This window comes from Agelaius phoeniceus, chromosome 5 (assembly GCF_051311805.1).
Source record: "Agelaius phoeniceus isolate bAgePho1 chromosome 5, bAgePho1.hap1, whole genome shotgun sequence".
In the NCBI taxonomy this organism is placed as follows: Eukaryota; Metazoa; Chordata; class Aves; order Passeriformes; family Icteridae; genus Agelaius; species Agelaius phoeniceus.
Window position 1 is genome coordinate 55,162,127 of NC_135269.1, and position 23,930 is coordinate 55,186,056.

Consider the following 23,930-nt stretch of genomic DNA (forward strand, 5'->3'; position numbering starts at 1 on the left):
GCCAGAAAGAAATGATCCTCAGCATCACTTAATCAGTATGACCTGCCATCTCCAAAATCTGTTCAGTGTTGGAAGGCATTCTTGAACTTCTCCCTGCCTGCATGCACAACTTTAGCTAAATGTTTGTCACTCACTGTGAAGCTGGAGAAGAATATCTAAATATAATAACTTAAGCTGTGTTTGCAGCTGGAAAAGAATAATAATTTCATTTGTCTGGTTTCATTGATTTCCACTACAATATCAATTCTGAAAATCAGTTCCTACTTTAAACACTAATCACTGCATCTAAGAGCTTTATGTGGGAAAATGTGTTGTGACTCCTGCTAGTAGTAGAAACAAGTATTCTAGAAAATTGTTCATGACTTGTCACCACAAGACACATCACTAGCTATGGAAGAATGAGAGGTTAAAGAAGTCTGATGAAGTTTATTTCTTAACAGGTCCTCATAAGAAAAGTTGGCTCTGTGAAGAAGAAAGAACATTTTGTCCTGCTGTTATTGCTATCCCTTAAAAAGTTTTGTTTTTTCTTAGAATTTGTACTTTTTAGGTAAAACAAAGTGGAAAATTAAAAAATTTCATTTGGAAAAAAGAAGAGATTGAGACAATATGCATTTGTCATGTTGCATTTTATAATTTTCTGTCGATCTATTCTGTTCTTCCTGTGGGCATAGAGCAGCAAGCACTGATTCCCTGAATAAGAGGCTGTCTAAATTCCAATTATGACCATATAATCAAAGCCAACTTTTTCTCCCTGCCTGTTATTTTCCTTGAATTCTGGCCAAAATTGCAGCTGCCTGTCCTCAGAAAGTTTACATTGATTCTCGGATTGTTTGAACTGATGTGTGTTATGCTCCACAGTCCAAAGCCTGGAGTTGTTTCATCATTTTTTACACTTCACACTGGACTTTTGAGTAGTTCTCCCACTTCTGTGGTGATACAAATGTCACAGAAGCACTAGAAAGCACAAAATCACTATGATTCCTGTGTTCACTAGAGATGTTTGGTTTGCACCAGATACCACTGAGTTCATCCAAAACCCAGGCTGCCACAGGCCTGTCAGGTTCTCCAGAGCAAGTCAGATAACCTACCGATGCCTTGAATAACAATGACTATGTGTGGCCACTTCACACATTAAATTTCCTAACTAAGGTTTTAATTCCTGAGTCTGGCCATCAAATTCAATGAGAGGCACCAGAGACATTCCACCCTCTGCATGGAGAGATGTGCTCTCCTACCTCACACTGGGATAACACTGCCCAGGCCAGTTTATTAAGTACAGGCCTGCACAAAGGATAAAGCTCAATGAAGAAAATGATCCAAAAACCACACAAATAATTTACAGGAAGGCTACATCTAGAACTCAGGAATGTCTGCACTCCACCATGGATTTGTTTATGGATATGTTATCTGAACATCCTATGCTTTAAAAAAGGTACTTCAAAGGTGGACCTGGAGAAACTCAGAGCACTCTTTGTTGAAATCTTGCAGGATGCAACTGACTGATGCCTTGGTGTGCTGTCATTACACACATCAGTCATCTGTCCTTGCTGACAGATGTAAGTCAAAAAGCTTTGGAGGCATGTTCCACAGCTCTTCCTGTGGAAGAACTAAAGTAAAATGTCAGTGTGCTACTGGAATGACTTTGGTGGCAAGGGCCTGCTCATTCCATTTCACTGGTGCCACCTTTACCTTATATTCTGGGCTATCCGGGTTTTCAGAAGGTTCAGCATTTTGTTCTACATGTCATCACATCTATTTTTTCCTATAGTCCTATTGAGTTTTTAAAAAAAAGTATTGTTGAAGCTCACCTTGTTTGGATGCTTTGGCAAAAATCTTCTGCTTGCTTCTTATACATAGAGAACAGTGGGATTAAAAGTGATATTAGCAATGACAAAACTCACCAGTGACTGTCTCCCACAACTTCCTATTTTAACAAATTCCCATCATCTTTTCCTTCAACCTGCTACTAGGAATTGTAAGAGGATTAAGGCTTTCCTGTATTTCCTTAAATACAGGCTTTCCTGTATTTCCTTAAATACAGTTGTCATACTTAGTTTGCAGAATTATGACTTTTCTCCTACTTCTTTATATTTTTAAATACAAGGACTCAAGAAGTGTTGCCTGCCCATTCTTTTACTGGTAAACTCAAAAGCCCACAATCCTGTGATAAAATCCCTGCCTATTCCAAAGAACAGTGAAGCCTTTTGTTCCAGCATGAGTATTTCCTGGAACCATTTTTAAGTTCAGAAATAAACAAATTTCCCATGAAAGTTTATTCAACTGCTATTCAAAGAACACTAACTCATATAGCTGCTTCTTTCCAGTACTATGCTTCTAACTCATATAAACACTGTGTTCTTACTTCATATTGAGGGAAGTCCAAATATTATTACAATATAGAATGCAAGCCAATATGGAGCATGTACCTCCACTGGTGATGCTTTCCCTGGTAAATATCAGACTATTTTCAGAGTAATAGCAGATAACTCTTCAAAAGTACTACATATTCTTGTTTATAGAATTCTTTGAAAGCTGGCAGGTTTTTAAATTGCTGTTAACGGACGAATAAGTTTACAGGATTTGAAACACATGCTCTGATATAGCTAAACTCAACAACCACGGATGTTTCCCATGGAAGTGTGAGATGTAGAACAGGGGTCAGCATCTTTTCAAGTGCACTGTGCCAGACTACTTTTTCTCTCCAGTTAGAGGCTAAGTGCACTTGAAGAAGCTCAGTGGAAGCTAGAAAATACTGCATCTGAGGGATGACCTCTCCCCCACTTCTGTCACTTTATGTTGTTGACCTTGCCTTAGATGGAAACATTTCAGCCACATGCAGGCCTCTCTCTGCAGTGAACCCTCCAGGCTGATGCTGAACCCTTTCCTATTAAATTTAAACCCATCAGTTACAGACTGAGATTATTCATAACCTTAAAATGAAACAAGTAACAGAAGACTAACCTCACCTTTCTTCAAGTAACAAGTATGGTAACTGCCTGGTCTATACATATTCCAGCACCTAATTTCCTCTTTGCTAATCTCTTACTTTTTCCAACCACGAAATCATAAAAAATGAAATGAAAGGAGAAGTATGCTAGACTGTGACCTTCACAAAACCATACTTGTTTTTTTGCTGACCCTGTGCATTTCCACAAGGTTTTGTGAAGAAATAGGTAGAATTTAGTTGACCATAGTGTAAGGTGAAGGGTCTTGTACAAGACACTGCTATACTGCCCTTAATGAGTCCCCAGCTTTCATCAACTCATCTGGCTCATGCGGTGCCAGGTTGCAGACTGGTCATAAAAGTGGTTCCATTAGTTTCAGTGCTCTGACAATCCTGGGAGCTCCAGATGCACCAGCAAGAATTCTGAAAAGGTCCCCGTGTTTCTTGCCACCTCATTGCTATGCTTGTGATCTGCACAAAACATACAGCTGTAGACAGCAAGAGTAACTGGTGATAGAGTTGACTGGCAGAGGAGAAGATTGAAGAACAGTGATGGAGCAACAGTTGTACTTTAATAATCTCTGTTTCTACACATGAGTAATGACATAAATATATTTGATTTTTAGAGAAAGATTATGAGCCTTTAAAAATATAAAAGTAATACTTATAAGTAAGGGTTTCATCACTCTGTCAAGTTAAATGTGCATTTGTGCCTTGTACCTTGACTATCATATCACAAGAGAGATATGTAAGTTATATATATGAAAGACTATATTTCTTCTTGACATATTATTTTTCAAAGAAAAGATAAAATTCTGTTATTTTCTGAATAGACTAAAAATCCATGATCTAATTTTGTAGTTTAACTTGTAGTAACATTGTGTACAAATCTGTTATCCACAAACCTACAAATTTTAAGCTTCCTACATGATTCTAGCAAATTCATTCCATTAAAGGCAGCAGAACTGTTGATTTGAATGAAAACGGAGTGTAAATATAAGACTTAGAAAAATGGGATCTAGCTGAGATGGAGGAATGGACTAACAGTGCCTTATGAAACTCAAAAATGACAAGCCAGAATTGCTGCCCTTTGGAAGGAAGATCCTCTTGGAGTGACTCCATGTGGGGACTGAGAGCTGGAGAGCAACTCTGTGTACAAAAGCCCTGGGGGTCCAGTGGGCAGTGAGAGGAATGCGAGCCAGCAGCGCCCTGGCAGCAGAGATGAGCAGCAGCCTTTTGGATGCATTAGGAGAAGAGCCACTAGATCAAGGACTCACAGCAGTGCATGGCAAGAGGGCAAGAAACAGCAGGTGTAAGTTGGAACACAGCAGGTTCAACATGAACACACAGATGAACATTTTGCCTGTGAGAGCAGCTGCCAAAAGAGGACGTGCAGGCTACATCCTTATGGGTTTTCAAAAGTGGGTGAGGCAAGTACTCAGCTCTCACAGCAGCCCTGCTTCAGCACTTGTTTGGATGAGAAACAACCTGGAGTACCTTCAAGCCTGAATTTCCTAGTTTTTAAGATTGTATTATACTGACAAGATCTTGGTTTGCTGTGCTTTTGGAAAAACAGCAGTGTCTGTTTATTCAACAAAGTATGTGGCCTATTCAACACTTTTACTTAAGTACAATGAGACCCATGTAATTAAGGGCTCACATTTTCAGCCCCTCCCCTCAGCACAGTACCTCTGAGGCAGTAACCTCCTGAGACATCCATCCCATGTAACCTATTCTGGGAAGCTTAAGAGTACCCTCTGCTGGCTTAACACTGAAGTTGTGAAAATCTGCGGCACAATATACTGAAACGGCATGGCAGAGAGAAACTCCTTTCTCTGAGTAGCACAGCTGTGCATCTCTGCATGGGACAAACAGCTGTGCTGTAGCATTTATCACCTACAAAGGGAATGCCTGAAGCAACACTGCACCACAGGCCACAGAGCTCTTTCCCAAATAACTGGGATTCCAGAGCTGTCCCATTAGAATGACTGTCTTGTCAAATAGCCTGTAAAGTGCCATCTGTGTGAAGAGCTTTAGCCTAAACTAAAACTTATTCTAGGGACATTCTGTTTTGAACATGAACAGTGTGCAATTAATTGATAACAGAATTATGTCCTAAAAGACACAACAGCTTGTGTCTTAATGACTCATCTTTTCTCCCCTGCAAGCTCATGGGAAGAGTTTATCCAGGCCACACTGCAATAAAATTTCTTGTTGCAAAAGTTGACATCAGGTAGGAAGAATTTATTTTAATCTCTGCATATCTTATGATGCATAATGAAAAAAAATTAAAAGCTATGAAGTACTTCAATTGGCAGTTGTTTATCTATGGCACACAGGTCTATATATAGCTACCTATGAAAGTGTTTCTTTATGAACATAAGAATTTCAATGTAAGATGAGTAAATGAAAAAAGGGAGTAGAGACAATTCTTTATATCCTCACCTAAATACTAAGAAGCTGCTGCTTCAGTCGAGGCTCTTGGTCTCATTATTAAAGAGCTCCAAGAGATTGCAACTGAAGGTGGATACCTCACCATCCCTTCCTGGTGGTAGTTTCTGGTCTTCTTTGCTTTAGTGTTTGAAAATGTGATACTGCTTATTCCAGAAACAAAACAAAACCAAAAAAATAAAAATTGAAAGCCAACTAAAAGGCTGCATATTTTTTATGCTAAAGGTCAAAGATGAGTCTCAGTTCCCTGAACAGGTTCCTCTTCCACCTTTTGCAAAGGATTGTCCTTTGTGTCTGTGCATTACCTCAAACAAATGAGGCATAATCACAGCTGCATGTGGAAGAGTTCTTCTTTATTGTGCTAGTCATTAAAAAGAATTACTATCAAATTATAATATATTCTGATAGATAAAATAATGTGGAATGATGGAAAATACATTACCTCAGCAAATTTTTTAATTAGATACTGCATTTCCAAATGGCACAGAGAGAGAATAATTCCACATTGGTGAGGGAAGAGTAAGATGACCCACAAGGTCTTGCTTGTTAGAATACTGACTAATTTATTCACATATCCCTTTTTTAAGCAGCCATTTTTATATATGAAGAAAAAAAACAAATAACAAAACAAAACAAAAAATACCCCAAAGAACAAAAAACCCAACGAAACAAAACAAAACAAGAAAAAAACCCAAATAAGTAGGACACTTTATTTCTTAGTATTAAAGTATGTATTCCTTCTTCCTCCATATCATTAAAAAAACAAATATAAATTAAACTTTTTTTTTAACTAAGAAATACTAAAGAAAATCAATGTTTGTTTAGTTTTTAATGGCAGTGCTAGATGTGAATCCTACACATCAAATGCTGTGATGCAAACTGGGGGACAAGATAGGGCATATCTCTAACATAAAAAAGATGACCCTTAGTCCCAAAGAGCCTACAGTCACCCCACTGACTAAGACTCAATAAGAAGGGCTGGATTCATCAAAAAAGCACCACTAAGTAGAGAGACAATATTATTACCTCAGCAGTAGATCAAGAAATGTAACCAGGTACTATTTTGCCTTCAAAGCAGTAGCAGGACCATAACCCTTTATATCAGAATAGTAGACCTGGGCAGTTCAGGCATCAGCATGAGAGGAAAGCTAAGGCAGAGGGCCCTAGACAGAAGAGTCCAAGGCAGTTGGCTGATTTTCAGTGATCACTTTTCCCAATTCTGATGTATGGGAAATCAAGCAAAGGTGGCAGGAAGCTGACAAGCTGACAAGCATGAACAATGAGCTCCTGACTAAAGCCATAAAAAGGAACACACAAGGTGGAAACAGTGGCAAGTGACCCAGAAGGAATACAGAGCCACTGTCATAGCATGAAGGAATGGAATCAAGAAAGCCAAAGCCTGCTTGGAGAAGAACCGGCAAGGGGCTTGAAGAGTATTAAGGGCTGCTATAGGTATGTCTGCAGCAAATGAAACCATGAAATTCTACAAGGTGTGAAGCTGCTGAAAGGGATGAGAAAAATTCCATTTGATGCAAGGAAGGGAAAAAAAATAAAAAAAGCACAGGCATTTGCTTTGAAAACCTCAGAAGATTCCTTTCAGAACAGATAAAATACAATCTTGGGCAACAATCCATAGCAGTCTGACAGACAGAGGGCAGGGAGGGGTATCAGGAGGTCAGCTAGGACCATTATAGACAGCTGTCCTTTATATTATTGCTACATATGATCCAAGACTTCTTGGATTTTTTAAGGCTTTTATTTTGTTGCTGGGGGCTTTGTTGTTTATTTTTCTCTCAACACATTTTTTTCAGTTAGTCACTTGTTAAGGCAAATTGGAATTATTTGTGTGCCTAACTTTGTGCAATATTAAGAATGGTCTGAAAGTAACCTGAAGGACAGGGTGCATCCTGTTCATCAGGGAGAATTGTCTCTATATATCCACATAGTGCCATATACACCAAGAACTTTATTCTAGAAGTATGATTTGGTGATTTTCACATTCTTGGTGTTTTGCAAGTTGCAAATGTCATTGTTTGACTCTTCAACTGACAACTGCCTGACTGAGCAGTACCTCTCCCATACACGTTAGGATGATGCATGATCAGTTCTCATCATCCATAAATGGTCCTGTGTTTATGCAGTATATACCATATATTTTACAGTCACCTGTATCCTGGTCTTGAATATAACTTACAGACTTGGCACCTTTCCTGAGAAAGAAGATTATGATTTGATCCCTTTCAGGTGATCACTGACTTCCTGAATTACCTAAGTCACCAAGGTGTTGTACAAAAGAGAATTCATTTGCCCTATTTAGGAATGGATAGCATTATACTTTGAAGATAACTCAGTATCTATTACAGACATGTTGGGAATTCACATCAAAGAAAATATTCAGTATTATGTACCAATGTTCGGCTGAAAACATTTCAGCACACCTTAACTTCTAAGTTTAGGCACTGCAGGATTGTTGTATGGATGCTGCATACTTGAGACTGCTTTCCTGGTCTTATTTAGAGCCTTAATTGAAACATGAAGATCTCCAAGTTTGCTTCCTCCTGGAAAGTGTTTCTGGACCTTCTGTAGTTCAAGAGAATCTTGTCCTTTCAAGTGCCTAGATACACTATTGAGTACTATTTCTCATGGTAAAAATCCACTTAGTTTTAGGTCAAGAAACTCCAAAGTAGTAGCAAAACAATCTAGGAAAAGGGCTGCTGCTTCCAGTTTGATACCACAGTATGAAGTTTACAAAATAAATCATAGGTCTGGGTCTAGAAGTTCACCTTGGTACTTATGACAGAAGTACCTAACCAACACTTCACTGAGGCACAAATCATGTTTGTTGGATTATCTCAGATCACTTCTGAAGTATTTACCAACATACTTGTATAGCTGGACATAAGACCTCTACTTCCAGACAACCCTAAGTCCAAAGTCCTGTACCATATAACCAGATGTCCTTACAATGCAATGACAAATTTAATGGAAACAGCTTTCTTTTAGCACCAAAATATTAACAAATACAGTAAAAAGCATTGGTAGTCTGTACTGGCTTGATTAACAAAATGCACTTTACCTTCATGGCCAGTTTCTGGAAATCAGTTCAAATCTTACTCCTCCACCCCCTCCATTCTGATTATAAAGGGCAAAACCCAAGACAACTCAGAATCCAATCCCCACTGTATTCAAGGCAGAGAGGGGAAAAAGATTAAGTTCAGCCAAAAAAAATTTTTGGTTTCAACTTCTAAAATGAAGCAGTAATTACAGTCTGAAGAAGTAAAAGGAGAAAACAGAACAAAATAAGGGAACTAACTCTTTCAAAACTAGCATCAAAAGGGCAGAAGACAGCAGCATCGTACTAAATATTTATCACATACATACCTTGGCCTATATTCCTTCACTGAAAGCTCTAAATAGTTGAATTCACCTTTCTGGACCCCACAATAATTTAATGCAGAGCAATATGTGCCTATATTTGGTGGCAGGAAAATGGGAGAATTGAGGAAAATAGATTAGTGACTCCTAATACCCAGGTACTACAGCTGTATGTTTTGTAGGGAACACCACTCTGACTGATGGCTCTACTCTGGTAATGGAAAGCTGAAAGCATTTTTCTCCAGAACTGAAAAACAGTCTGGTTGTATTAGACTGCTCATTACTTTTGCAGGTCAGGCAAGGAAGAATTTCTCCTCTTTATCACCACAGAAAAACAAAATCTTGACATTTTTGTTTTTTATCAGCTCATCTCAGACTTGGGCTTAACTAAGACAATTTAGTTAAGGCTTTCTGTCCAAAGCCTTGGCAGGTGGGAAGCAAATGCTTCCACAATGTAGTTAAGAACCTCATCAGGTATACCCCAGAGTCCCAAGTAAGTTGAAAGGTATTTAAGAGTAGCAAGTTCTTTCTCATAAGGAAGCATTATTTCAGGCTTGGAACACTAATAGAAGAGTTTGTATTTGTCAGACAATTAATTCCCTGAGTGTGAGCTGATGGTAGTTTCTAAACCAACATTTCCTGTTATGATTAACGACCATTCATACCACAACCTGCAACACCCAGGAGTTCAATGTGAGTGAGTGAGTGAGTAACATAGAGAAGCTACACTCCTGCAGGATCCTTAGGGGCTAATACTACTGTAACTGGCTACACCTGTACTAAAAACCCTGAAGATCCTTGAGTTGTATTCCATGTGCTTCCCAAACTGCCTACTTTTTCCTCCCTTTGATTTAGTACTCATTAAATACAATGACTACCCTTCAACTTGCAAGACTTTGTGGCAAATGGGCCCATCTTAGACAATTACAGCTGAGAAAGCACTGAAGATTTCATACTCTGACTTGCAAATTAAGAAACATCTAGATATAACAGTTTAAGAAAAGTTACAGGTACCTTAATACCACTAGGTATTTAAACTATCATGCACAAGATCAGCTTAGACAGCTTTTAACCTAAGAATCCAACAGAATCAAATTTTGTACAATATTCACCTAGGTATCTATCACACATACAAATCCTCCATGCACTGTTCACAAACTGAACTGAGACTTAGCTTGAACAAAAGTCTTCAGAAGGATATAGAAGATGTCTGATTTTTTCTGCTCAACAGAATAGGTCAATTCTATTCATAGCCTTTTTATGTCCCCTTACCTCAGAGTTTGTAACTTCTTCATAGTCAAGCCTAAACTGTGCTCTTCTTAGCTGTATTCTACAACCCCTTGTATCCACCATCACAATGTATTGTAAACTTTACTCACTTTTACCAGAGACTGTTTGTGGACGGTCCTTGTTTTATTTACAGCTGTGACAGTCCTACAGGATATATCCATTTTAGCTTTTATCCTTGCCTTTAGGCTTAGAGAGAACACACAGGAAGCTGTATCTATGCTATGCTTATAAGCTTTCCCTCTGAAATGGCACAAGAGACAAGGAAAAATTGATTGTAGTATGCTTGCTCTGCAGCAGACAGGAAGCTATAGCACACAGCAGTAGGTTGTAGTCAAAGTCCTGTATTCACCAATCCTAGACAGCACTCACATAATAACTATAAGCCATTGCAGGCATGTGTTAGCCAAACCTACTTTTCATCACCTTCTAAACTAGTTTACATAGTTGATGCAAGTATCTGTCAGAAAGACCTGTTTACCTGCCTTTGAAAAGTTAAGTTGACATAATTCTGCCTTTAGAGGAAAGTGTGTGTGAGAGAGAGGATGTTGTTGGGTTGGGGTTTTCATTTCAGGTATATTCCAATACAACTGAGTGTTTGAATTCAGTGCTGAACTGAAATACAGTTTACAAGGTTCTGGGGTTTTGTTTTTTTTTTGGGGGTTGTTTGGGCTGCTTTTGTGGTTTTGGGGTTTTTCACTGACTTAAAAGAAAAATAAGCATGACAACACATCAAGGTATTAACATCTTAAAAATTTTAAGGCACATTCCAACAAAATACACTTTTATTGAATGCAATATTAGGCATTCTATTTTGTTTAAGGGAACAGTGCTTCCCTCCCCCCCAGAGAGATTCCCTTTGACAATTTCCAAAAGCTGTATTTCAATTACAGAAATATTTCTCATGATTAGAAACAACAAACTTCAGTCTAGATTTTCCTTAAATTATGAAGTGCAACTAAATTCTTCCAGAAGATAACAGTTTTCAGTAGGCACTAGAATGAGAAGCCTGCAAGTTGTTTACAGTTGCTGGGTACAGTGTTATGTTCAGTCAAATTTTATACTAACCCATCTAGAGTGTTGTTTTTGAAGAATTATACAAAAAGTGGGATTTAAGAATAAAGAAATGCAGCTTAAAGAGCAGGTTGCCACCATTTACAAAAAAAGTCTTAATGGCAACCTGCATATTTCATACCACTTCCACAGTATGTCAGCTAGCAGAGGCTTAGTCCAATAATTTAAAACTTTAGATAGGAATGTCTTTTGGTTCTGAACGCAGATCATAAGTCAACATGTTCAGTATGTGAAGGCTCAGTTGTTTCACTCTCTACTTCCTCTCCTGTGAAGTTAGATAGCACAGTTAGAATACAAATCTATTACCAATTATACATAGATAATTAATTACAGGTATACAACTGTGATTTTTGAAATTAGGATTTTTTTCAAGAGAAACCCAAATTAACATATTTATCAAGACCAGAGAAGCAATTAAGCCATATATAACACCTACTTAAACCGTTCTCCTAACCTAAGGCTGTATTTTTTTTTTTTTTTTTTACTATATGAAAACAAAATTTTTCAAATAAATTGGCATTTTACTATTAGTGGAAGAAAAAAAAATCAGCACAGGCACTTCTATTCTAGGCTTTTGTTTTCAGCTATTCACAGTGAATCTCCTCCTTTCCACACAACCTGTCAGTAGCAGTTTAGGTATTTGAAAAAGTAGGGCAAGTCTTATTCAGAATTGTTTTTATAGTAGAAACTGCTCAGTTCAGATGTTAAAACAGCCTTTAAAAAAGCAGAGCAATTTTATTATATTGGGAAAAGCATGATCTAAACAAAAAAACCTAAGTCAATTTGTCTACCTTTTATTTTACTTTTGGTCTCAAAATGTAAGACCACATTAACAAGGGTAGTAACTGATACCCTGCATATCTGTATTAGAGAAGATTCTAGAGGACTAATAATGGTGAGCACTGAGAGTAAAAGGAATGAACTGAGTGGCCTTGAGCAGCAATACAACATCCATCATTACAACTTTTTAGTATGAAAAAATGAAAAATCAGCGTTGGGGATGGAAATGGGGGGATAAAAAAGCCACCCAAACAAGCTACGAAGTAGAAAGAAAAGGTATGAAATTAGGTGTCTCTCATCTATTCTCCTACTGCTGTTATTGCAAAATAATCCCATCTTTCTCTTTGGAATTGTAAAAGAGGCCTAGATGGAGTAATGGAATGTTTAATGAATGTAGTTCTGTCCATATGGGTCAACACATCCTAGAAAAAATGATAGTTGAATTTTTTGACTGAAGTTATAATTTAAGTGAAGCTGAACAGTTCCATGACTGATAGATGGATGTCTTCCCCATTTTCACCTTAACACCAGCTCTGGCACTTACATGATCACAAAATAAACAAATTCAAACAGCATTTTTATCCAGCAAAGAGAATTTGTAATTCTTTTTTCAATTTGCAATTTTCAGAGATTTCAATGAATTGAAGATTGCATGTAATCAGATAAACCCTTAAGTTACTATAATTAATGATAAAGGAAAGAAATGGGGAGGACATGCTCATTTTTATGACAGCAGAAATTTGCTACCTCATTTTATGTAACAAAGCCAAACCCTTAAGTGACTTAAAAACACAAACTTGACTTAAGCAAAAATGTAGCAACCCAAGAACAGAATGTTTAAAAACATAAACTATCTTTAGGCAAAAAACCACACATCAGAGTGTGGCCTGGACTATAAACTATTGATACAGACCACAGCTGTGTGAAGATGAGAAATAATAGGGGGATTTACAAGTAACTAGACCCTTAGACTTACATAAAACTCCAAGTTGTTAATACAGCATATTTTTTTTAAGTTGTCCCTGAAAAGCTACTTACCTGGTTTTACAGTTTGAACACATGTTCCATCCTTATCTTCAAACCCTTCTGAACATACACACTTGTAACTACCTGATGTATTAACACAGTCGTGATTCTCTTCTGTGCAGACCTTTTCAGGAAGGTTACATTCATCTATATCTAGAGACAGCACAGGGAAAGAAAGAGTCCACTGCTGTTATTTTGTTATAAACCTTGTTTTTGCTCAGTCATATAAACAAAACTCTATTCAAATATGAAAAACACTGTGGAGCAGAATGCTGCTGCAACAGATGTAACATCTGTTAAAATAATCTAATTCTTCATGATTTAGACTGTTTCAAAGTTATTCAGATAACACACAGTACTGCTGCTTTTTAATGTTTTGCAAATCCCTGTACAGAGAAATGTACTTAGTAGTTATGTTTGTCACAATTAGGCAACTCAACCTACTGAACATTTCCCCCACAGTCATTTTCTATTTATGCCATCAAAGTATAGCTAAAGGGAACAGAGCTTGTAAATACTACATCGTCACAGTTAATAGCTACTTCAGATTATGCATATGTCTTGTTCTTTTCCACAGAGGAAGTCTAATTTCACATTATAATTCACTAAGAATGAATATAATTTGAACTTGGACATTGATGGATTATCACAATGCCTGCCTTTCTGCTACAAAATGAATAGAAACACAGATCTGATGAAGTGGTAAGTAACTGACAAAAGCCTCATGTAGCTGTTTCCTGAAGCTACTATAAAATACCTTGTTCCTTCATACCAGTGATTCACTTTAAGTTTTGTCAAGCGTATCAGCTCAGTAATATAAAGTAATTTATTGAGAAAGTCTTTGCAGCTAATATCAGAACGACTAGGTTCACTTTGACAGGCCTGAAAGATGAAGCACACAAATGTGAATGCACCCATGAGCTCCTCAGCATGGCTAACCAAGAGTGAGCTAGCCAGCATTCTACCAGATACTGCTAAATCCACCAACCTGTACACTTCTCATCTTCCTTCACGTATCCAGATGCGCAGGTCTTACATTTTTCAGAACCTTCTCCTGTGCAACCTACACAGCTGGCATCACATGCTAAAGATAAAATATTTTATGCATAAAAAATTGTGTATCTGGGGTTTAAAATACCACCCTAAAGTCAGACATCTTACCCACACAAGGACAATGACAAGGAATCATAGAATGGCTTGGGCTGGAAGTTGACCTTAAAGATGATCTAGTTCCAATCCCTCTGCCATAGTTTAGATGCCTTTCACTAGACCAGGTAGATCAGGGCTCCATCCAACTGGTCTTTGAACACATCCAGGGACAGGGCATTCATAACTTCTCAGGTTCAGTGCCTCAACACCCTCATAGTAAAGATTTTCTTCCTAATATATAATCTAATTTATTTCAGCTTGAATCCATTCCCCCTTGTCAAGTCCACTACATGCCCTTGTAGAAAGTCCTCCTCCACCTTTGTTGTAGATCTCTTTAGGACTGAAAGGCTCTGGAGCCTTCTCTTGTTCAGAATGAACAATGCCAGCTCTCTCAGCTTGTCCTCATAGGGGGGTAGACCCTCTTGATCAAGCTTTTCACAGCTGTCCTCTAGACCCACTCAGGCAGGTCCATGCCTGCCTTATGTTGGAGGTCCCAGAGCTGGAGGGTCTCACAAAAGCCAAGTAGAAATAACCAGAAATCTCTTTATTTGCTCATACAATAGGTCTAAAGCCTCATCCCATGCCCAGTGAGGATCAGACCACACTGTACCAAATACCTATCAGACATTTTCTAAGCATTACCTCTAGCATTAGTTTAGGATTCTAGACAGAACAATACAACAGAAGATTGAAAAGAAACCTTTGCATGAGAAAGATCCATCTGTGTTCAAACAATACTGGTGATCTTTGCAAGGAGAAGCAGCACATTCATCTAAATCTGAAAGATAAAAAGTGACAAGTTACCTAAAATAGTAGTTATGATTAAATAGACAGATTAATACTTGAATGCTATAAACTGACTGCACTGAGAATTGTTGTTGCAATGAGTTTGGGGTCAGGTGCAACATGGTAGACACAGAACTAGCATGGTAACAGACACAGTTTTGTTCAGCTTAAACCTGCATTAGAAAATCAAAACTGATCCTCATATACTTTGTGATGACAATAAGAGATGTATCAGAAATTCAAAAGGTCAAATTAAATAAACTTCCAGGATGCCTGCAGTCCCTGCCATTTTCAAGTCATGCATTTATGGAGATATCATAACAAACAAGCAGACACACTATTGTTCTGGAACACTATTTACTCCTACGTTACCAAATTACAGAGCTTTTTATATGACTAAAAACGTGTACTATTGCACATACATGCATCTCTTAGTATTCTACAGAAAGCAAAATGAAACAAACCAAGTTATGATTAGGACCAGTCAAGCTGAAAACCAATTCTACTGCAGAGTTAAAACATGCAAGCCTTATGATTTTGAGGAAAGGGTGCAACAGTATTTCATTAAAAAATTCAAACAAAGAAAGGCTATTTCAGTCCCTCTCTTCCTGTCATTGCTGTCACTCTCCTCCTGTTGCTGCACCCATCATTCCTACTGATTACTCAATTGATTTATGAGTCATTAGTGGTAATAATTATCTGTAAAAAACTCAGCTGTACAGAAGACAGTACCAAAGCATCTTAAAAATGCCCTGGGAGTGCTTAGTAGTTGCCTAAGCAGATATTGCAAGAGCTGTAATTTAAAACGAGCTCTCAGTGGCATTTTGAAAAGGAAGCAGTATTCACATAATTTCTAAGACACTGTTTCTGGGCATTATGTTAGAGGTCTTTAAAGGGTCAAATTCAACCACTTAAACAAAATGTGTTACTCTCCCCTAGTGCATTCCTGCATTGGGAGTATTTTTAGTGTTTGAATTTTTCGTAAAGTATTTCACACTTATCTCCCTGTAACCCAACTTAAATGCTAAGACAGAAATAGGTAAGAAATTAATGGAAACACTGATCTTGATGTCTCCCAGTATTTCTGTCCAAGAACAGAAGAAGTTTGCATGCATGGCTTTTAGTGAAGTGTTTGACCTCCATTAGGGTTGAGCATTTATGACAGTTATGTGAAGGTAACTGTGGAATTAGTACAAAATATGTAGCTAAGTTCATACCAATCTTCTACTAATTGACAAAATAGTTTAAGTCAAAAGCAGGACATTGTTTAGCATACAAATAAACAGCAAGAAAACTCGGGTCTAAAAAGAAACACCCCACTTGCTGCTCTACGAGTCCTGCAACATGAAATAAGTGAGGAAGAGAGAAACTAATAAAACTGTAGAAATCTAAACTGACAAATCATTTCCATAAAATACAATAAAACTTGGAAGTGATGCCATCTAATCTTACTAGCCAGTGTTACTACAAAACCTGTTTGAAGTCTGCCTAGCATTACTCACCCACACAAGCTCCATCTTCATTTTTAATCCAGCCCTCTTTACAATCTTGGCAGTCCTTGTTACTTGAACCAGTACAAGTCTTACAGGCAGCATGGCAGGCTGAGAGGAGAAAACTTCAACCTGAGTTTTGTTGAGAGATCCCAAGAGAAGTTCGGGCACACAAACTCTCAGAGAAAACTTTATTTAGGATTCAGTGGAAGCCATCATTTTTTAGGAGCTTGAAACTCCCATTCACAAGACAGCACCTCCATAAGATCAAGATTTAATTTAGATATATGCAGCTATCTGACCAAAACAACTCCAAATCCCAAAATACCAGCGGAAACCAAACCTAGCAATTACAGTTATTTGCACCACTGAAAACACTGCCATGAAATTCTAGTGACTAGAAGTGGCAGGTCCAATTTCTAAAATATTTGGAAAGAGGAGATCAGGAAGGCAAACTTAGCTGAGCCCCTCAAGGCTGGGACAGGAGTTTAAACATCAAACTCTGAACTTCTCTACCTAATGAATCCTCACACAATTTACATTTGCAATTAGCTATGAGAGCAATGTGTGATTTAATTCTGAAGAATTCAGAAGGAACTATACTAGAAATCCAGCTGTATATGCATCATGTACACATATACATAACATGCATATATAATATACCCTATGTAACATTTGTATGTTATATATTGTCATCTAAAACAAATCATAGAGAAGAATTACTACACAACCAGGTTAAAAAAAACCAAAACAACAACAATATAGACTACTTAAAAACAATCTTGTTAGACCCCCAGGGTCAGGATGTAGATGTTGGAGAATCTCATCAAGGGTCTAAAATGAATTGAAAATTTGACCAATTCAAAATTTTATTCCTATGACCTGACTTTGTTTCAAAATTAAACTTAGGCATACCAAACTGGAATCTAAGTAGTTTGCAGTACAGATCAACTGTTTCCATTTATTCCATTTAAGCTTAAGTAATTTCAGCTCAAGATTTCAACAGTACTTAGGAAGCAGAGAAGCAAAGATTTCTACGAATTTTTCTTAAAGAAGAAAAAAACAATTTAAAAATCAAGGGCAGTGTGGAAAGATGACTTAGCAAAATCTTAGAATTCCACTAAAGTGACTGACATGTCTTTTATGCTTAAAGCTGGCCAAACTATGTTTTGTTTCTACATTTGTTAATTTCAACTGTTTCTAGTTTTGCAAAAACTGAAGAAGTAACACAAAGATATAAGCATGTGTTAAGACTTTGTTACCTGTACAAACAGAATGTGTCTCGTTTCTCAAGGAACTGAAGTAACCACTAGAACAGTCCAAACAAAATTGTCCTGTGTACTCCTTCTTACAGCTACATGAGCCATCTCCACCTCGGGTACCATCACCATCACAGTGGCCATTTCCATGGCAAGGTCTTTCTGATCCACCACGACAAGCTACAAAAGGATCAAGAATATTTTTAAATTAGATGTTTAAGGAAATAACTTTCTACTCTCAGACACAAACACCCAAAATGTCTCCCTCTTCACAGAAAATAAAATAAGAATTAATTTTAAATTGTCACACTAAAGTAGGATATAATTTCCAAGAGTCTTTGTCACCCTTGAGAGTAACTAAAAGTTTTGCGATAAGGCAATGGCTTAATAATATATTCAAGTATAAGGGAAACTCAAAGCAATCTCCAGGAAAGTTCAGTTATCAATTTGATTTAGGGTAAAGACCTAAATGGCTCAAAATTTTAATTATTTTCCGAGCTTCCTGGATAAAATTGGTGTTTTTATTTTTTCTGTATCTCTGAGAAGGCTCATATTACATTTGTAAAAATCTACCAGCTATCATTTAGATCAATATAGGGAATGGGGACTTAATTTTTACCAATATATTAAGTGGCCAAAACCAGTCTCTTAATAAGGTGAGAAGTTTTAGAGATTTATAAATTTTACCAGCTTCAGAGGCCAAGATATCTCTCATCACTTTTGCAAAGACCTCACTTTCATCTCCCACCTACTTTTACCCAATTTTTCTCATTGCCTTTTTAACTGATTCTCAGTTGCAAGGTTCTTCATTTAAACCCCAGCAGCGTTTGGGTTGTTTTACTCTTGAAACTGATCAAGGATTCTTGTATACATAGATTCTGCAAGGCCACCTAAACAACAGACTTCATGTTGCAGAGAGCCTTTAAGGATGGGTCAGGTATGGATATCAGCATCAGATTGATTGTTTCTGCACATCTTGGTACCCTTGACAGCTCAGTACATTATTACATGCCCAGAAGAGTTTTATCCAGGCAGGATATTCCCAAGGTAGCTACTCAACTATGAGGCAGCAAGCAGATACATCCTACACAGCAGCCCATGTCTCATGCAACATTTCATACATCACGCATTTGTCTGTGACAGTAAAGACTGAAACAAACAGGTAAAAAAACTCTATCTGCTACTGAATTTTTCAGAAGAAAAATTACCGAGGCAATCTGGTCCATAAGTTCCAGCAGGGCAGCAAACTTCTATTGTTTCAATGCAAAACCACTTAAACAAATCTGGATACTTCTTCTTTCTGTATATGAAGACATTCATTTACAAACAAAAAGAACAAAGATTCTTTAAAAGCCAGCTCACACAACTGACCCAGAACAACACAGGAGAGAAACTTATTGCACATGAACAGATTAGAAACCTAATTCTTCTGAAGATTTCAGGAATCAATTTCTAGAAGAAGTCCTCCAATTTGAAAATGTTGCTTTTAAAATACAATACTATTAACAAGCTCTACTCAAATGTTATAAATTATATTTAGGAAAAAATTGAAATAAGAGCAACAAATATAATGAATTTTTCATACAAGCACACACACCTTTTTTTAAAGGCCTTACTTTTAGGGAAGGTTTAGATACAGTTTAGACAGTCTTAATTATGTCTTTCTCTTATAAATACTTGCTGTATCTTTATCTCAAGTATACAGAAGATAGCCTGGAAGAGATGTTAACATTTGTTCAAATTATTGGCTACTTGATGATTGGGTTAAAATTTCTCCTTTTTTTTAGCATTGATCGAGTACTATTTTAGAAGACATTTTTAAAATTAAGAAGTTAGTTGTGTGCTACTTGAGCACCCGCATACAGCCCCAATTAATTGAGTCCAGCTCCCTGCTCCTCACGAGACTTCCTAAGCTAAACTACGTGAGCAAGTGTCCTCCAGATGATTCCTGAACTCTGACAGGCTTGGTGCTGTGGGGAACCTGTTCCAGTGATCGACCACCCTTTATGGAACAACTTGTAAAAAATGCCTAAGGTATTCATGGGCAAAGAAACTGTCTTAGGAAACTACCACAGAAACTGAATGACATTTGGATACTGCAGGTTAAAGAAAGGAAGGCAAACAATCAATTGCATGCACTCAGAAGGTCTATTAAATACAGAAACTTTCCAAAATCCAATGTATTTTATTAATTTTTTTGATTATTTTAGGAAGTTTACTATGCCAAATTTTCTAGTTAAGTTCTGCAAATTTTAGCCAAATTAAAGACTCTGGGTTGCATAGTTTACCTTTGTGGAAGGCATGTCCTATGAGGAGCACCTAAGGACTGTGTGCTTGTCTAGAAGGAGGTGGAAGGGGTGGCCTCATTGCCCTCTGCAGCTTCCTGAGGAGGGAAAGGGGAGAAGGAGGTGCCAATCTCTGTTGTATTTAATGACAGGACACAGGGGAAGGGTTCACAGCTGCACCAGGAGAGGTTTAGACTGGACATCAGGAAACATTTCTTTACCAAGAGGGCGATCAAACACTGGGACAGGTTTCCCAGAGAGGTGGTGGAGGCCCCAAGCCTATCAGTGTTTTAGGAGTGTTTACACAATGACCTTAACAACATGCTTTAACTTTTCATCAGCCCTGAAGCAGTAAGGCACTGGGACTAAGTGATCATTTTAGGTTCCTTCCAACTGAAATATTCTACTTTCTGTTCTGCCATTCTACTCTATTCCCTTCACTACGTGTAAACATATATACAATCCTGTATAGTTAGGTAAAAGGCCAAAGCAGTGATTTAGAAGGAAGCAGAGTATCAAAAAGCCTTATCCAGTTATGAAACATTGTAGTGGCAGATTACCCTATTATAGTCTAGCTAATTAGGAGTGCTGACAGTTTAAATTAGTGAAAAATACTTAGAAGAAATGTGATTTGGAACTAAAAACCCAAACATTAAGAAATCTAAATGTTACACTGCCATTCATGCACTAATTATATTTAAGACTGGTATACAAAAAGCTTAGCTATAACACAAATTCCAGTCTAGTTTAAATTGCAGGTAGAAAAGTCAGCTGCTGCTCTACCATCTGCAAGAGATTCAACTTCTACCCTGATTAGCACCAACTATTCTTTTGATTGCCAGGAGAACAAAATGTAGTTTCAGGGAAAAAAAGCAAGCTAACAAAAAACCCACAAGAACCAAAGAGCCCTTTGCAGTTTTGTGACAAAGGAAAACATAAGGAACTAAACTTCAAAATTTTCCAATGTTAGTTTACCTTGACACACTACTGTCTACTGAGTAGACAGTGCATAAGAAACAAGTGTAGATCCTTTGGTGCAACACTGCTGGAATTGAAAATCCAAAAGAACATAGTACAGCACCACATGATACTAAAAGTTAGCCTGAAACCAGCAGTACCCAATGGCAACTCTTGAAAGACAATGAATAAATTACCCATACCGCTATTGTTCAGGCACAATAATGTTAAATAAGATTTAACATTATTAGTTCATCCTCTTAGATAATTTATTCACACAAAGATCTCCACCAAGAAAATGATACTTACAATTTGAACCACCATTTCTCTATCAGTTCTTCATGTTCTTCTACCATGTTGTTACATTCAAAGTTACTACTGTCACACAGATTCTCTATGATCTCCACAAGACGAATTTCACTACAAGCAGAGAAGGAAAACTGTAAATTTAATTTAAACTTTCAATACAACTCAAGACCTGACAGAGCAGTCAGACTTCAGTGAGAATATTTCATCAGTGTATAGGGTAGCCTGAATTAGTTTCAAAACATCAGAGTAAATAACTAATAAATATTACTTCAGTCAAAAAAGAAACCCAAACCCAGAATAATGACCACAAGAATGTTGTGACTTGCTTGCATTTACTATATTTCTAGATTGTAGGTTTGATAGATTTTTAGCTTCCCAGAAAATTTGAGTGCAGTACTTTAATGTTCAACAATAAATTTAATGTATTTTTATTTGACACAAGCCTGTGAATCTCACAGCAACATCTCAGTACTCCAACTAAGATAAAAAAAAAAGAATTTGAAAAGTAACTGATATCCTTCTTCATCATTAACCAGATATGCATACAGTAATCTGCCTTCTCTTTGGCAGTGCAACAGTGACAACTCTAGGGAGAAGATACTGCCTTCAATTCTAAATCAATTATTTCAGTACTCTGTACCTTTTATGACTAGCAATAAAAAATTGACCATTATTAGATCCATTATTTTATTACTTTAATAGGTAAATAGAAAAAACCCTACTACAACTAATAACATGTGGAGGGCCAGAATGTAAGAAAAAAAAGATAGTGCAGAAGGGTGTCTCACACCTGAGGAGTTGCAGCTGTACTAATCACCAAAGATTAGGAACAGGCCTGCTCTTAATAGGCCACAGCTGTGTCCAATAAGAAGATGAGTGCTACAAAAGAGTGAGTTAGCTGGGTGAGGAGAGACTTGGAGTTTGTTGGTTGGGCTGTGAAGAGAACTGGAGTTTGTTGTCTGTGCTGTGAAGGAGTCAGTGCTGTGAGGAGATGCCCATGAGAAATCACAGAGAAGGTATGGGAGCTTTGCAATAAGATAACAACAATAACAGAATTAACTTTTGTAGTTTTCAGAAACAAGACGAATAGAGGAGATAATAAGGCATTGAGTCTTTACTATAATCTTTAGATTACAATGTTCTGTAACACTATAATCATTAAGAATTTAAGGTTTGGATAAGAGAAACCTTTGCTGCCAAGTTCAATATTTAAGTTCTAAACAAACACTGGTATAGTGAAGTTGCACACAGTGAACACAAAACTCAGCAGAATGAGAAGTACTGAGACAGCTCACCTGGACTCATACTTTGACAGTGTCTTCTCTTCCCAAGCAGTGTTTCCACCACCAAAGTTTTTTTTAGCTGTATCTGCTAAACCCTACAAATAAAAGGTACCAGGAATTACATAGGGTTTGTTGCTAATAAAAATTAAGGGCAATACAAATGCTTATATAGAAATTATGAAAAGCGCCATGCATAAACTACAGTAGAGCTCTCAAGCTGCTGATCAAATTTCTGAGTGAAAGCAACAGCTAAGGACAACACAAAGTGAGAAAGTGTATGTTACAGTGTAACATGATTAAATTTTCCTAATACATAAACAAAGCCATGTTACAGTCATGATTTACAAAAAAAGCTCCCTGCATGTGAAACTTTACACCCTTCTTCCTCAAGTTCTCAGGAAATTTATTATTTATTATCATTTGAACAGAACCTCTACTTCATTCAGTTTTGATAACAGCCCAGTCTGCACCAAGTTGTAAGTTACGCACACAACCGTACAACAGGGCGATGAGCACAGCTGTCCCCAGTCACAGCCGATGCCACCAGACGACACCTGGCAGAACACCCCGCAGCTGAAGTGACCTGGCGAGCCTGCAGCAGCCGATACGCGTGTGGAGAGCACAAAGCACCGCTCCCCAGGCGCAGCAGCCCTCGCTGCCGGCGCACAATTTACTGTGCCACACATAAGGCTGCTGCAAGTGGCAACAAATAGTGAATGGTTGGGAACGAAGCTTTCCACCAGCACTTGCCATGGAGCTGGACACGCTGCAGCGGAGGCAGCCTTTTGACACATCTTTGGCGGCAGAGATGAAGGCGCTCTGCCACCCATCCGCCTCAGCACTGCGACCGCTGCCGGAGCGGGACCGCCGCTGCCCCATCACCGGGCCGGGCGCCGCCCCGAACGCGGCACCGGCGGAGGCGCTCCCGTAGCGCGGCCTCTGGGCACGGAGCCGGCCGGACCCGCACCGCGCCCGCCGGCGCTGCCCGGCCATGGGGCCGGCAATGCCCCTCGGCGCCGCAGGCGCGGAACCACCTACGCCGCTGCTCGACCCCGCCTGGAGCCCCCGCGAAGCCCTGACCCACCGCGGGGCCGTCCGCCCGCACCCCGCGGCCCACCTGGTTGAACCTGTCCACGATGCCCCGGCAGGTGGAGCACGCCAAGCGCCGCCGCTCACCGGAGCCACGAACAGGCAGCGACAGCAACAGGGCGGCAGAGAGCAGCACGGCCAAGGCCACGCGGGACTGTCGTGGAGTGGGGCCCGGTGGCGGAGAGGGGCCGGGCCCCATGGCGAGGCCGCAGGACCCCTGGACGCGGAGCGGGGCCGCCCCAGCCGAGCCCCCTCAGCAGCGGCGGCCGCGCTGGCCCCGCCCCAGCCCCGCCGGCCCGCGAGCTCCATTCAGATTTCCGCGTCAGCCCCACGCGCGCACCGGCCGCGGGCGCTCGTTGGTCGAGGCAGAGGAGCGAAGGGACGTG

The 23,930-nt window shown here is 38.7% G+C and overlaps 1 protein-coding gene across 2 annotated transcripts; it reads right to left on the bottom strand.

Moving 5' to 3' along the window:
* Positions 1 to 10,824: 10,824 nt before the first annotated feature.
* On the bottom strand, positions 10,825 to 23,845 carry CRELD2 (CRELD disulfide isomerase 2). Of its 2 annotated transcripts, XM_054631604.2 has the most exons (10): positions 23,573 to 23,843; positions 22,468 to 22,550; positions 21,173 to 21,283; positions 18,830 to 18,921; positions 17,625 to 17,801; positions 16,375 to 16,473; positions 14,787 to 14,864; positions 13,926 to 14,021; positions 12,950 to 13,090; positions 10,825 to 11,396 (listed from the first exon to the last, which is right to left on the bottom strand). In XM_054631604.2, exons 1-10 carry the CDS (start codon positions 23,741 to 23,743, stop codon positions 11,338 to 11,340), a joined length of 1,107 nt encoding a protein of 368 aa, XP_054487579.2. In that variant the 5' UTR covers positions 23,744 to 23,843; the 3' UTR covers positions 10,825 to 11,337. The 2 variants fall into 2 exon arrangements, with proteins under 2 accessions (XP_054487579.2, XP_077035182.1); XM_077179067.1 differs by lacking the exon at positions 16,375 to 16,473 and having other exon boundaries at positions 23,573 to 23,845.
* Positions 23,846 to 23,930: the final 85 nt, after the last annotated feature.